The sequence below is a fragment of the Merops nubicus genome, unplaced genomic scaffold, assembly GCF_000691845.1.
Source record: "Merops nubicus isolate BGI_N331 unplaced genomic scaffold, ASM69184v1 scaffold7964, whole genome shotgun sequence".
Classification (NCBI taxonomy): domain Eukaryota; kingdom Metazoa; phylum Chordata; class Aves; order Coraciiformes; family Meropidae; genus Merops; species Merops nubicus.
This window is the reverse complement of record NW_008602197.1, coordinates 1-15,554: the sequence shown is the minus strand read 5'-3', so window position 1 is coordinate 15,554 and position 15,554 is coordinate 1. Positions and strand designations below refer to the sequence as shown.

The 15,554-nt window shown below is 39.5% G+C and overlaps 1 protein-coding gene across 1 annotated transcript; it reads right to left on the bottom strand.

Annotated features, from left to right (window-relative positions):
- Positions 1–428: 428 nt before the first annotated feature.
- Positions 429–14,824, bottom strand: NSRP1 (nuclear speckle splicing regulatory protein 1). Its single transcript, XM_008938260.1, has 6 exons — positions 14,743–14,824; positions 5,520–5,576; positions 4,726–4,857; positions 3,579–3,786; positions 2,916–3,024; positions 429–1,458 (listed from the first exon to the last, which is right to left on the bottom strand). Exons 1-6 carry the CDS (start codon positions 14,815–14,817, stop codon positions 429–431), a joined length of 1,611 nt encoding a protein of 536 aa, XP_008936508.1. The 5' UTR covers positions 14,818–14,824.
- Positions 14,825–15,554: the final 730 nt, after the last annotated feature.

The following is a 15,554-nucleotide window of genomic DNA, read 5'->3' as shown; positions in this document are numbered from 1 at the left end:
CAATTTTGAGATCATCACTGGGCAATGACTCCTGCGAAGAGCTGAGAACACCTTTGTTCCAGCAGAGCTCACAGTTGCAGCTGATGAAGAAGTAGGGGGGTGCTTGGGGCAGGAATTCTCACCTGACCCTGTTTAAGACTCCTAGGTCTGTCCTAAACTGTTCAAGTACCAAGGGCAAGATCCTGAAGGCCAGGGTGGACAGAGTCAGACAAATTTAATATTTCAACTGTATAAACAGGCTAAGGGTGTGTATCAGGTGATCCACTAATCCATTGCAAAAGTTGTTCTTCTATTCTGGCACACACAACTTCTTAAATGAAAGTCAGGAATAAATAGCTAGGATACAACTTTGTTCTGTACAAGAGTCCACGCAGCAATGGCTTCTCCTCTTGGCTGACAGACCAGGTGGTTTGTCCTCCACAGGGACATTAATCTTCTTCCTTCTCAATGTAAGATTTAGCACTGGCCCGTGCCATCTGCCTCGCCAGATAGCGATCCCTTGCTGACATCACTGTCTCCTCATTGCTCCGTTTGGCAAACTTGCTCATGCTCTGAGATGGTTTCTGTGCTTGTTCTTTCTCCCCTTCCTCTCCAGCTTTATGTTTCTGCCCAGCCAAAATTCCAGAGCTGGATCTTCCTTTCTCATCCACCCCTCTCTCTTTTCCCTTTCTCTCTTTTTCCAGATCAGTCTCTCCATCTTTGTCTAAAGAAGCATCACTTTCTCTCCTCTCCTTGTATTTCTTTTCATCACTACCATATTTCTCTCTCCTCTCCTTCACATGATCTTCCTTTTCTCTGCACTTTTCTCCTCTCTCCTTCTCTCTATCATTATATCTATCTTTACCATTTCTTACTCTTTCTTTCTCTCGTTCCTTTTCTGAGCCTCTCTCTTCTCTCTCCTTTGCCTTCCTCCATTCTCTGCCATGTCCCTCTCTCTCTTTTCTTTCCTTCCCCCTTTGTTTATCATCTCGCTCTTCCCTCCTTCTGTAGTTATCTTTACTAGTGTGATCCCCATACCTGTGTCGCTCTTCCTTTTCCCTTTGGTGATCCTTTTCATGGGTTCTACTTCTCTCGTAATCTTTTTCCCTGTATTGTTCATCATTTCCCCTTCTGCTTGGTCTGCTCTCTCCCCTCCCTGTAAGATGATTTGTTTGGGCTTTTGTGCACAGCTCTTCCTCTGCACTGGATGAGCCTGGTGATCTGGAATGCCTCTGGCTCTTGGGACGTTTAGCCTCCTCTTCACAGCTCAGGGACCTCTCTCTCCTCTTCTTTTTTTCCAGGTTTTCTTTACTAGTTTTGTGTCTCTTATCATCATCGCTGCTATCAGTGCCTAAGTCAGTATCAGCATCTGAATTATTCTCTTTCTTAACAGAGGGCTTCAGACTTTGTCCTTCATATGGGCATTTGTTCCTTTGGTTGGATTCATCATATGAACTGTCAGATTTTTCTTCCTTTATCCTACATTTTTTATGTTAGAAAAGAAAAAACAACATTACACAGCCTGAAACCTCAGACTCTCCTATAAACTTGACTTCTGGTCAAGACTTAAGCAAAAGCTGCTGCTGAGGAGTCTAAGAAAGCAAATCTAGCTGTGGCTCAGGTCCCAGGACTCCAGCACAAAGGATTTCTATTAGGTCCCTCTATCTGGTTCATTGCTGAATGTGAGCTGATGGATTTATCTAAAGAATAACTAGGGTTAAGTATTTGTAGACTCTACCTAAGAAAAACAAAACAACACAGATTTTCATTCTTGTGTGAGCTTTTTGGCAAGCTACACATTTTTTCCTATGTATTTATTCCTCTATTCACATCAAATAATTATCCAGGGAAGCAGCAGGTTGTGTGCTTTGTTGGCAGAGGTAGGAACATAGCTTCCATTAGTAGTAGCAGTAGTTTTTTTTAAATGCAGTATTTCTGAAGATCTCACTCATTGCTAGATAGAAATTAGTATTGTTTAACAGCCCATAGGTTCTTAAATACAAAAGCTGACCCATGGAGGAGCAGTTTGGCAGCAGACAGGAAGGTGGTGTATTCTTCCTCATACTAAAGACAAAACTGAGACTTCTCTTACTTCAGGTAGCTGAGTAACTTCACTGTGATCACATTCTTCATTTAAGCTATGAACTCAGTTTCTAATAATCCAATCTCAGGTCTAGAAGATCTCTTGATGAAAGCTGAATTTTCTTTGTGATGGCAAGCACTTAACTAGTGGCATCCAGGTTTAAGGCCTTTCTCAAGTGAGGTTTGACATAAATGAACTGCTTCAAGTCATCAGTTGTTACACACAAGAAACATATCCCCTTCACCATATTTATCCACAGGGCAGAACTTCACCATCTCAACTACACAAATAATTCAGCCTCATCTCATTACTTCTTACATTACATTGTTTTGGAATGGGTATGTATTAAGACTTTAAAATATCCCCACTGGATTTCCTATATATTTGATTAATTTCCTTTTACCACAGCATCAACATTCAATTAATCTATTTTTTATGAAACTGTAAATGTGGAATAAGTACAAAGTTAGACTCCATAGGACAGCATTTCCTGTGACTTACTACTTCTTGTTATTTTATCTTGAATCATAAGGGAGACAAAAGGTATGTAACTTAATGCAGATTGCCAAATATTATGTAAACCAAAGTAAATATAGGTTATAAAAATTCCAAGTAGTATTACAAGTATGACTGTCCTCTTGACACCTTTTAAATGGCATCACTCTCCTGCTTATTTCTGTTTATACCACCAAAAATGATCTTTTGACATTTTTCCAAATAATTCAGTTAATTAGCTTAACCTACCAGTGTTTTAGTACTTTCAGTCTAACTCTTACAGTGTTCCAGTGAGTCTGGAATCACAAACAGCAAGAAGCTTGTTTCTATCCAAAAAACATCTGCAGTCACATCCTACCTGGCTTCACGGAAGCTGCATTTGGGTGTCTCTTCTTCCCCCACCCTCTGGTTTAAAAGATGTCTGTAAAATCCACTGAGATCCTTCTGTTTGGTCACATCCAGGTATGCTAAGGAAAGAAAGTAAAGCTGGATTTATTCTGCCACAAACACCAGACCCAGCTCACAGCTGGCAGACACCACCAAGACTGCATCTCCATCCTGGAAGTTTTCAAGCCCAGAGTGGAAAAAGCTGAAAGTAATCTGATGTGACCTCCCAGCAGCCCACACTTTGAGCAGAGGGCTGGAACAGATGACCCTCACAGCTCCACTCCAACCTGATTTATCTTATGATCCCATGTCCTATTCTTCTCCTATTCCTGGGACACTGCACAGAATGTCTGAAGTAAGGAGTGTAAGCATCACTGTACCCCAGCTTTATGAACTGACCATTCCTCAAAAATTAAAAGTAGCAACCCAAATTGTACTGACACACAGAGGAGCCTCCTCTGTCCCTGTAGTGACATGTACAAAGGCAAATAACAGACAAAGTGGGATCCAACTCTGCTCTCTGCTTCTTTTTGATTTTCATCACTTCAAGCCTCACAGAGACCAGATGACAATGTTGTACATCATGTTTGAGGCTATATTTCTTTAAGGGGAATTATTTCAGCACAATTCTCACCCTCAATAGCTGCCTCTCTTCTTTCTCTTTCCTCCTCCTCAGCCCTTTCTTGCAGCTTCTTCTTATAGGCTGAAGTGACAAAAGCCTCTTTGTGAGCAAACTCTCCTCCTTCCATTTCACGCTCCTTCTGAATTTTTCTTTCCATTCTTCTTTCTTGCTCCTTCTTTCTAATCTCAGCTGCTTTGATGATATTTTGGATGAATCTGGGCTAAAATAGAAGGGAAAAAAGGTATCATGCTGAGAGCTAATTAAGGTGGCTGAGAAAACAGCAGTTGGGATGATGGAGATGTTGAAGAAAGGTGATAATGGAAGCAAATTGACAGAAGCTAGTCTAAAATAGTCTCACTCTGTCTGGCAGCTATCTGCAATGAACTGTCATTCCCTTCAGATCACTAACAGGGCATGCTTCCCAAGAACAAAAGAGGTTGCTGTATTCAAGCAAAACACTCAGACCATCTTTGGCTAGCATGATGTTTGCTCTGAGTGAAATGAAATGGTCTTTGATTTCTCACCCTCTGTCTCCTGTCTAGTAATAGTCTTGCCTTTCTATTGCTGTAGGAGTGGGAAGCTTCCTTCCAGTGCCACCTAACCTGACAAGAGCTTTCACATGAAACAGAGTAAGTAACAATGTAAATACCACTTGTCAGGATAATTCACCAATGCTCTGGAACAAGGCACTGGGCTGTGGAAATTGGCTCACATTTCACCAATGAATGTTAATTAGTCTTCTGTCAGTCCTCCAGTAAGCACGCTAGGGAGGAGGGACAATTTATGTTCATTGGCTTAAAAACAGAAGAGTCTTTATTATCATAAGTACTATTGTTTGCAGGGGCCCCGTGCCTCTAATCCCATTAGCCCATTGTAACATTCTCTTCAGAAGCATACCCAAAGACAAGCTGATGTGCATCATCAACTGGGTGAGAAACTGCTGCCCTCCAGAATACCACTGGATCAGGACTCTGAAGTATCTGATAAACTAACAGTTTTGCCAAAATTCCTGCAAATGACTACCTTATGCAACAGAATTTCAGCACAATGCTGCATGCCCCATGAGAAAATACATCTGGCAAAGCTTAAAAGTTCATCAGTCATGGTTACTCCAAGCACACAGAGGTAAGACAGACAGCACACATATTCAAATACTGACCTTTTTGTCATCTTTTCCAGATAATGTGCTGGAATTACTTTCTTTCTTCTTCTGCTGCATTTCATCATAAATACTGTCATATTCATACACTGTAGCATCTTCCTCCAAAGCCTTCTGAATCTCCAATTTGGTCTAGAAGAAAAAGAGGGAGAAGGAAAGATACCAAAAAATTAAGCACAAAGTTTTTCACTCTTTTCCAACATTTTATTCCTAGATTGTAATTTAAACAGATCTATAGTATAAACCTAGCCATTAGAACATTGAGGGTAAATTAAAACCAGTCTCATTTATGGAATTCTGAAACTGTTTACCAGGACTGAGAAGTTTTCATTGAGTAGTTCTTCAGCTACTCTGATCACAGCCAAAAGAGTTTCAAATAGAACAATCTTGCCCAGAAAAGCAAAACAAAATCTTTCCTAGATGAAAGGCTCTGAGAATTTCAAGTCAAATTTTATAGAAGGTCTCTTGCTGCATAGAGCAATGCACAGAGTCATAAAATTGCATATTTTTTTTAAAGGGTAACTAACTCTACAGTGGCACAATTAGGTTTCTTTAATTATTTAGCAAAACAAAATCTTTCCTAGATGAAAGGCTCTGAGAATTTCAAGTCAAATTTTATAGAAGGTCTTGTTCTGCATAGAGCAATGCACAAAGTCATAAAATTGCATATTTTTTAAAAGGGTAACTAACTCTACATTGGCACAATTAGGTTTCTGTAATTATTTAATAAAAGGGAGTAGATGTAGTAATTTCTTAATCTGCCATGGGCATGAACAGTCCTCACCACATCCTACCTGTTTCATTGCTTGTTTTTTCAGTGCTTCTTTCTGTAGACTTTCACCAACGGATGGCTGCAAGGAGGAAATATTACAGAAATAAAATTAATTACATTGACACAGCTCATATTATTTTTATACTCTTCTTACAAACTATATAGTAGTCTCGTTACATAAATCAGTATCTCACTTCAACAGTATTTTTTTTGTAAGCAAGAAAAACGAAAGAGTTCATTCACAAGCATATAACAAATGAGCCTGTTCCATGAGCAAAGGTACTGCAGTACCTCAACATATATACGTTTGGGGTTTTTTAAATGAAAATGGTGATGAGTTTACGAACACTATTTCAATATTTACTGAGAAAGCTGCATAAAAATCTCATGGCATTTCATAAAACAAGTGATCTCTGCTCAAGAAATGCTCAGAGACACAGAAGGTCTGTGAAAGCTGTCGAGTTGCAATGCCTTCCTCCAGTCATTGCCAAAACACAGGCAGAAAAGATACCCCTCCACTAGGGCAAGGGCCAGTGCTGGTGCAAAAAGCCAATACATCAGCAGGGAAAACATCTAGCAAGGGACAGCTAAAGCCAGTACTGAAACAAACTCCTAAGAGAAGGATGCTCATAATGTATCTACTCCCTCCCAAACAGTACAATTCTTTTGGTTTGTGCCATTAAAAAAAGAGACCAAAAAAAGGGAAACATGCAGAAAACAAAACTTGCTCAATCAACAGATATTGGAACTATAGTCTCCTAGTGGTTTATGTATCAAAAACATTTTAATATTCTTGGGAATTATAGGTTTGTGAATAAAGGGGGACAAATATTCTCAATGATTTTTTAAATTACATGTGTAACAGTCTGTGAGATAGACGGGTGCTATTCAGACGCAGCAGTCAGGAGCACACATTCTCACTGAAGCACAAGGAAAAACTGTAAGAAACAAATATCTGGAAGGATTTGTCACTTATTTCAAGTTTGATTTGTGTGATTAGCTCTGTATTTTAAGACACAATACTGATTTGAACAGCAGGTACTTCAAACATTACTGTTCAATTTCAGAAGATGAATATGCTAGAAAATGGCAGTACCAAACTTCCCTAAGAAAAAAACATACCTACTAGTGAGAACATGTTTTCTAAAATTCCTGTGTTTTAAAAAAAAAAAAAGCTTTGCATTTTATTTAGTTTTGTCTTTTAATTAGTGTTGAACTACACTGCATTTCTGTCTTAACCAACAGATAATAGTGTTTGTTAAACTAAAATTCCTGTGTTTTCAGGGATTCACTATAAATGACAGGGATTCATACTCTTGATGATTTAATTAAATCTTTCTTCATCTAAAAAGCAGAAATAGGAAGGAAAAAGCCTCTTGCATTTTGGCAGCTTGCCAAGTTTTGCAATTTTGATTAACATGCTCTATATCACATTTTTACAAGGCAAAGACCTTGTGCAATGAGCTCTTAAAATAAAATTAGAAATGGAAGCCAGCTAGCAGGGAGGTGAGCAGCAGGGTCTAGGATCTTCTGAAATCTAACAGCACTAGCACCATGTAAATTCAAACAGAACCTCTCATCAAGAAGGCTTCTAAATTCATTTGATGTTTAAAATAAAATAGTAACATGTCATGACCCTTCTTTCTTATGCTATTAATGATTCTATGACTCTATTATTAAGACTGCTGCTGAGTTCTCCAGTCGTACTGGACTAAGAAGTACACATGGTGATCACCTCTGAAAGACATTTTTCTGCTATGCAAATCATAAATAATCAAAAGACTTGAAAGCTTCTGTGTAGCTTTTTCACCAAAACAACAACAAAACCCTTCAACCACCAAGAAACCCAAAACAACCTGGAAAGGCAGTATCTCAGAGGAGAACAAAGTAATTCCAAGCTCTGCAAGGGAAGGTGCTAAGGCAACACTGTCAATACCCAGTCAAAGCCATACAGTATCACAAGGTCATCCACAGGATTCCAGAGCCTCAGACCTTTCCTCATTTCCCATAAACATGCTGGTACTTAATTTTGTAAGTACTAATACTGTCAGAAAAATCAGAAACAAAATATTCCACATTCTCCTTCCTAGCCCACTCCAAGCGAGGGACTCGGGGACAAGTAACAGAGGGAACCTGAAAGGACACAGCCCAACCTCTTCTAGTGCTTCAATTGCTACATGCAGACTTGGACAAAAACCATCTCTGCCATCAAAATGTTAAACCTTGTGGTTAAACCAGCGTAATCAAGGGGAAGTGTGATGTGTGCTTTCATGGCAGAAAACCCCTGCACTGATTCAGCCACACCCTCCCCCAGAAAGCAGCTCTCTCTTGCCCAGCTGCAGCCAGCCAGGTAAGGCAGCAGACCACACTCCAGGCTTCAGGAAGCTGAGCTGCAGATTAACACCACATTCACAGAGCCCACTGTGCTGCCAGGGACTACACCCTGTATTCTGCAGCTTGGCGATTATTTGGACTAGACTTGGGTACAGTCTCTTATTTATTTATGTAGCTTTTTGGCTGGTTGACTGGAGGAAGTAGATAGCAGATTATTAAGTTTAAAACCACCTACGAAGAATCCTGGCTTCATTCATCTCATATTTACCCGTGGCTTTCAGGCTTGATGAAAATTGAGAAACACTTAAAATATTGTACTTAATTTTTATGTCATATGGATTCTTCTAAAAATATTCTATAAATGAGTCAGTATAAACTTCCTTACACAAACAAAAATTTTTAAATTGACAGTGGAACACACAACCAGCACTACACAGAAGACCTAGACTTCCTCCTGGCTTTTGGGGAAGAAGATGGTTCTCTGCAGGACATACTAAGGGTCATCACTGAAGGATTCCTTTACCAGACACTCTTACACTGGTTTTATAGCCAGGTACCTGAGCAGTACAGAATCCCTGCTGCATTATGCCAGAAAGCAAGGACTCAGTAAAAGACAAAACAGATTCTGCAGTTTTATTTACAGAATAACCTTTATTCCACTAAAATATTTGAAATGCTGCTTAGAGTGTTCCCCTCATCTGCCTACATGAAATAAAGGTGTTGATCCACAGATGCCATAAACACAAATGCAATATATAATCTTCATTATTGTACATGTAATTGTAAACAAGTCCACCTGCAATTTGTTTGTCTAGAGTGGCAGCAAGTTTATAAAAAACATCTACCTTCCCTAATGGTTTATGGTGGACAATTTCCTGTTGTGCTATGAGCTCTGACAGACGAGAACTTCCCGTTCTTTTGTATTGTTTTATCAACTGCCCATTTATTAAAGGCCCTAGAAGCTCAGCAATCTGTCTCATGTTTTCTCCTTCCCTGCAGTCAAGCTATTCTTCTGAAGCACAAAGCTCACAGTTTAATATTTTCTGGAAGGAGGAAATGTTTTAACCCCATCCTGTGAAATTACACGGAATCCACACAAATGAAGGAACTTTAAGAAATCAGGCTCTCCAGGCCACCAGTCCTACGAGGCCACAGTTTGTACACAACTGAAAAGATTAAAAAAAAATTAATAAAAGAAATTACCCCAAATCTACTAACTTTCTCATTGTATTCTCCCATTTCTTATCTCCTTCAGCTAAGTGCTTGAGCTACCTCCTTATTTTTATCCTGCAGGCAAGCAGCCCTTGAAAGTTACTTCTCAGCTATGTTCCAGCTCATGAGAGAGCATGCAAATCACTAACAGCTTTATAAAAAAAGCCCAATTCAAAGTTCAGATGCAAACACCTAAAAAGGCAATTCCACAAACGAGGCAACTAAAATTTCATTTTCTTACAACTTGGTCTTCTCTGCCTTCCTACTACAATGTCCCAGTCTTCCCAAAGCTCAGGCCCCAAGCTGCTTTCCCTCTGCATCTCCTGCTTCCTTCTACCTCACCTGGACTAGGCAGCCAGCCCTCAACTTCCAGGGCAGCCAAACAGAACAGAGGAGAATTGAGACCACCTTGTCTCTCTCCTTGCCAGGGTATTACCAGGGTCTGTCCTCTGCAGCTAGAGATTTGAGTTGTGTTTAATTGACTTGAAATTGGTCAATACATTCACAAACTTATTATGGGCAAATATCAGACAATGAATCGTATAAAACTCTTTTTAGAAAACCAGATCAAAAGGACAGCACCTGATTTGCCTGAAAGTGCCTGGTTTAAAGAATACTCATGCTCTATTTATCCCTCTGAGCTGCTCTCTATTTGTCTCATTTGTTCTTGGGCAAACAAGTCAGTTGCCAACATTGTGTTCTTAGAAGAAATTCCTCCTAAACTGCTGCTGTAAATGACAATTTCTGGAGCAGAGAGTGCAGCACCATCTAAGCATCACCTCAGAAGACAGGTCAGTCTATGACTAGTATTTTTTTCAGTGTTGAAGATGGTTTCTGTGAAGTTACAACCTTAAATCTGAAGCTACAAGTGTCTTGTAAAAAATGGCAAAACTATTTTAATAGATGCCCGACATGTTTTTCTCCACTGACTGCCACAAGAATTAAGAGAACAACAAATTCTGACACAATTAATATTGGAGGGTCTCCTATTACATAGCTATTATTAATTAAGCATCCCATATTAGCTGTATAGCCAGCCTCCTAAGGAAAAGCATTTGTGGTTGCTACCAAAACCCCAGGCATGGTACTTATAGACAATGTATGGCATCACTCCATTCCTTTTTTAAAAACCAAAGGATGCTTCTGCTCTAATATAACCTGTTAGGAAAGACCCATGAGGGGTTTTGCTCTTTAACACTGCCCTTTTGAATTTTCTACATGCTACTTTGCAGTAGACACACACAAAAAAATTGTTTAAAGTGAAATACATTTTAAAAGGAAATTAAATGCTTCAGTGACGTCACATAGATTATATATAGTTTGATTTTGATTTCCTACCAAAACCATTTAGTTTTAACTGGATGTGCAGAAAAACATTTGACCAAGCAGCAACAGCCAGATAATTTGGAGCTCCATTTGATCAGCAAGAAAAAGCAGCACATGGAGTCAGCCAGATCACAAAAAGCAAAGCTTACATTTATACTGAGCTAGCCAGTCCAAGAGCACTCTATTGCTAAAGACTGGGAAATAGACATTTTCACAGCAAGATTCATCTCACTGATTTCAGGTCTCTGCTTTACAGTGAGACAGACAATGCCTCAGGAGTACCTGTGTCTCCACTGCCTGCACAGGGTGCTCAGGGAACTCAAGTGTAGATACCTCCATGTGCTTCTGCAGACCCTGACCCAGGTTGGTGGCCCTATATGAGTATGTCTCTGAAAGGCTGAAGTCAGTCTCAGCTCACTTCACTTTTCTCATATGAGATAAGGAATCTCAGGCTGTAAGATCTTTGGATTCATGTCACTTTTGTATCAAAACATCATGTATATGTATTTAGTGAATTGTTAAGGGTTGCCTTCATAAAGGCCTGTACTATCTAACTACAGCCTGCACGTGGGTGATCACTAAATGCACAAGACTCAAGCCCTCATGTGAAAATGAATAAAATCAAGTCAGGCAAGAGATCTGTCTCAATTCCTACACTGTATGAACCACGGCTACTAGAAGATTAAGAGAAAGAACATGAAAAAGATGACATGTAGAGAATTAGCCTTCCTTGGCATTCCCTCCTAACTTCCAGAAACTATGAGGCTTGGGAATTCCCAAACTGGAGGATGCACCTGGACCATTGTTTGACACTAAGAGCATCCCTGAATTTGACTAAACCACTTCTGAACCCATTTATAGTTTTGGCCATGCCACCATATCCTGTGGCAATGAGTTCCACAATTTAATGACACATTGTGTGGAAACCTCTACTTCCTTTTGTTTGGATTAAAGAAATTACTTGGGATTCCATAATATGCCCTACTGCTCCTATCATGAGAAATGGCAAAATCACTTCACTTTCCCTGAATCATTCTTAATTTTACAAACATCCTCTCAAATTACTTCTCTCCACTTCCTTCTCCTCAGTAACCTGTTTTCTAAGAGCCTGTTTAGTCTATTTAGTCCTATTTTGCATGAACTGTCACATAAACTCTGGTCACCATCAACAGTCACTACTTGGCCAAACTTTTTTTCAGCCACAGTGCATCCTTAGCAAAGCTGCAAAGTGAATGGAAGGGTCTGTCAGCAAAACCAGAGATCTGAGTCTGCAACAGGATAGAGCCTTCTGCTTGTTTTCAGTTTCTTCCTTCATCCCTTTTTAAACACTCCATTTGTCTTTTAGATGGCCACTACAAAAACCCACCTGATCAAGCTGATACATCCACAGAACTATCCAGGCTGACTCTGCAATCTCTCTCCCAAATTTAGCACCTACGCTGGTCTACGTACAGTTATTTTTCAGCTACACTTTACATCCTGTAGCACCAAATCAGTTTTGAAAGGCTGGCAAGGTCCAGGAATTTATGTTGGGTAATTCTGATACCATCAAGAAAAAAAAAAAAACAAACAACTATCTGCTGTACTAGGGAGATATTTTCAAGTAAATTCCAAAGATAAAATAGAAGATGGAACAGCACACTGGGAATCTGACAAGCCACCTCTGAAAATGCAATGCATGAATAAGGGAATAATATTTTTTGAGAAAATGGATGTATCATAAATAACAGTAAGCCAGAATGGAAACTTATTTCTAATATAGATCAGTTTGTTGCTCTAACATCTAGTCTCTACAAGAGGCTTTCCTACAAGTATCAACCTTGCCCCTGATTCTTAGATAGCAACAGCTCCTCATTATGAAGGCAAATAATTCAGAACTATATTTGCTTAAGGTAACTGTAATAAACTAGTTTACTTTTTCCCAGTCAAGACTGCATTTCAAGAAAATTTCCATCCTAGATGTTCTATTCATAATCAACTAAGCCAAAGATCATCCTCATCAGCAACTAACATCCATTAGTGTACTTAGCCACAGAAAAAAAAAAAAAAAAACTTTCAAAATCCTTCAGGCAGGGTACAGGCAAAATCTTAATGAAATATGCATAGTAACACTTAAAAAGAAGGCAGTAAAACTTTGGTATCTAATATACAATCACATACCAAGTCAGGTGTGCAGATTTCCCAGCACAAACTTTATTAGAGTTTGGTTAAAAATACATAATCTCCAGACATTTGAGATGTAGTTCTGACTGATAAGGTAGCAGACAGGAAATGAAACCCCTCCCAAATGCTACTCCTTATCTTGAAAAGCTCAGAAATTATTACTGAACTAATAAAGTAATTTTGCTTTTTTTAAAAAAATTATCTGCTTTGATAAAGGCAGTCATGAGATTATTACTTTTTGCTGGGTATGTACCATGCTGACAAGTATGACAACTTTAAAAATCTTTATAGCAGACTCTGGTAGTGAATCTGTCAGCCCTTCCAAAAGGGAGGATACTTGGATATGTTAAGCTAAGCTAGTAAACAGCACCATACATTATCAATAATAATAATTTGCTTTAATGTCTAGATATTAAGATAAAATGGGGAAGTGAAAGAATGCAAGATAGCCCCACACTCAGGAAGGTTCCCAGCCCTACCATGTACTGTTTAATGACAACAGATTGAACCCATTCGTGTGATCTGAAGAGTGTGGGGTCTGTCCTTAACATAGAGAAAAACACTAAATCCCAAACTGACAGGGCAAGTGCTCCTGCCACTGGGGACAGAGGATCCACTGTCATCTCCACTCACTGTGTTTAAAGGAGAACTTCTCTCTAGAGCCACAGTGCCAGCTATGAGCTCAAGTGGAGGGACACAGCTCCTGAGAGTGCTGAAGGCAGCAGGTAAGCAAGGAAAGGGATGGGATCTGAGAGATGTTCCTGTCCTCCCTGTTTCCTCTAAGCCCTACAAGCTGCACTGAGGCAGTTTCATGGTCTGACTTGAGTAGGTATCACTAGGAAGCCCCTCAGCCATTTCAAGCACACATAAAGGGAGCTCAGAGACCTTCGACAGCAGCACACAGGAATACCAGATTAAGGCTTTCTGTGACATACAAATAACTGCTAACTGACAAAAAAAAAATAAATTAAAATATAATGTTTTGATAACAGGAGTCAGAAAGTGACAAAGCTTATCTGATGCCTTATTAGCATTGGGGTTTTTTTCCACCACATGAAAGAAGGAGCATTTAGTGATGCTCAAGAGCAGTAAAAAGTATTTTTGTAACATGTTCTGTGTCTATATTTCAACTGATTCTAAAGTTCAAATTCTTAAAATGTGCAAATCCTAGACTATGTGTAAAGTTTATTTTGTGGATGGTGTGGGAAAAAAGTTAAATATGCACATGATGGCATTAGGATTAAATTATCACAATCCATTCCAGATCACTAAAACCCAGTAAATTGCAACATTATGTCCAGAAAGCAACATCCCTGTGAAGAGTTCATCTCCACAGCTCTGAGTTTCTATTCTTTACCTGTAAACTATGAAGCTACTGGCTTTAAATCCTTCCAAAATTCTCTTTGACAAGTTTGGTTTCTGTAAAGTATCCAAGCCAGCCCATATACCACAGCAGTTCCTGGATGCTGCTCATACTCACAGCTGTACACCCAGAAGTGTAAGTTTTATTGTGTACAGCACCCTCTACTGGGACAGGTGGAAAGCCAAGATTTTGAGGTAATACTTAAAAAAAATAATTAAAAATTAAAGAAAATTATAGGAAAGAACACTATCAACATCATACAATACAGACACACATCATGGAGTATCAGCAAACACTATGATCACTGTGTATTATTCAATCTAATACAAGTGTTTTGATACTTCCAGAACTAAAAGTAATTCTCATTATTTGCCTTTTTTATTTTTGCTTTAGAACTTTCAGTTTGTTTTTGTTTACAGTGAGTGTGAACATCATAAATCAGTTATATTAAATCTGGGTGGAATGAACTAAAACATAAAATACATTTAACAACTACACTTTAAAGTTAGTATCTGAGAAATTACTGCCAAACACTAACAGTTTTTCTATTTGCAGGTGTATTTACCAGTGGTAGCCCATAAATGTCTTCACAAGCTGTATACTTCTAACTCTTGCAAACAGGTTGCCACACATGATAAACTTTTGGAAAAGTTGAGAGAAAGCAACTAACAAGTCACCACTTCCATGTAACTTGCACTGAGGAACAGACAGATCATACTTCACACCCAAATCTAAAGTGACAGCACGTCTTAGTGACACTGTCACAAGTTGATGCAGGCATTTAGGGCTCTAAACAAATCATTTGCAGAATATGGGGCAAATTTCAGAGGCAAACTGTTGAACTGACCTCTTCATCGGAGTCATCTGCAAACACTGAGAGTTTCTTCGAAACAAGATTTTTCTGCGGCGCTTTTTTGGGCATAATGAGCCCATATCTAGGGAAAAAATTAAGTTACTTTCAACGTGACTTAAAACACACAGCATGTTCCAAACCGAAAATCTGCCATTCTCCATTTCAGAAAGAAAAGATCAGCACCAAGACAATGTATGAAGTATAGATCTGAGCAGCACCTGCAGCAGTGCACTCAGCCTTGCCACACGCCTGGCAGCTTCTCCCCTAGCTACTGCTCTTTCCAGGCAAAGGTTCTGGATGCAACGATCTTCCTAAATTAGGCCTCTTGTCTAGAGTTCACCAAGTGAATTTTCCCCCCTCTTAGAGAAGTAATTATTACTGTTTAACCTGCAGAGATTTAGTTTTAGTCTACACTAGACACTATTCTGTCACTACATTTGCTGGGGCTCTAAGGAGCTCACCTACACTGCGTGGCAATATAAATCACCAACCCACAGACGCAGCAAGGCAAGATTTACAGTCAGGCTGTGTTGTGCAGAGACCGATTACCCACACACAGAGACCTCTTCTGCTGGCACAGCCAAACTCTGTGCTCAGAAACACTTCCTACGCTTCCGGTAACCTCTAAATCAGGAATTTCTCCCCCACCTGCCTTCCCTTGAATCCATCACCGAGTAAAGTTCGTCACAGCGTCCAGCATTGTGCTGGAGAACGCCGCGATGCCGTAGGTGCTACATCACCATCGTGACGAACGAGGTGTTCTAAACCCGGCTCCCAACAGCTCCCCCCGAGCCGTCCGCGGGGAG

What these genes read in the sequence shown, in the direction of transcription:
- NSRP1 (XM_008938260.1), bottom strand. Translation starts at nt 14,817, where the DNA reads ATGCCCAAAAAAGCGCCGCAGAAAAATCTTGTTTCGAAGAAACTCTCA. An exon ending in CAGATGACTCCGATGAAGAG is followed by an intron (nt 5,577 to 14,742) that starts GTCAGTTCAACA and finishes TCCTCCTTGCAG; the next exon opens with CCATCCGTTGGTGAAAGTCT. An exon ending in AAGAGAGGCAGCTATTGAGG is followed by an intron (nt 3,025 to 3,578) that starts GTGAGAATTGTG and finishes TTCTTTCCTTAG; the next exon opens with CATACCTGGATGTGACCAAA.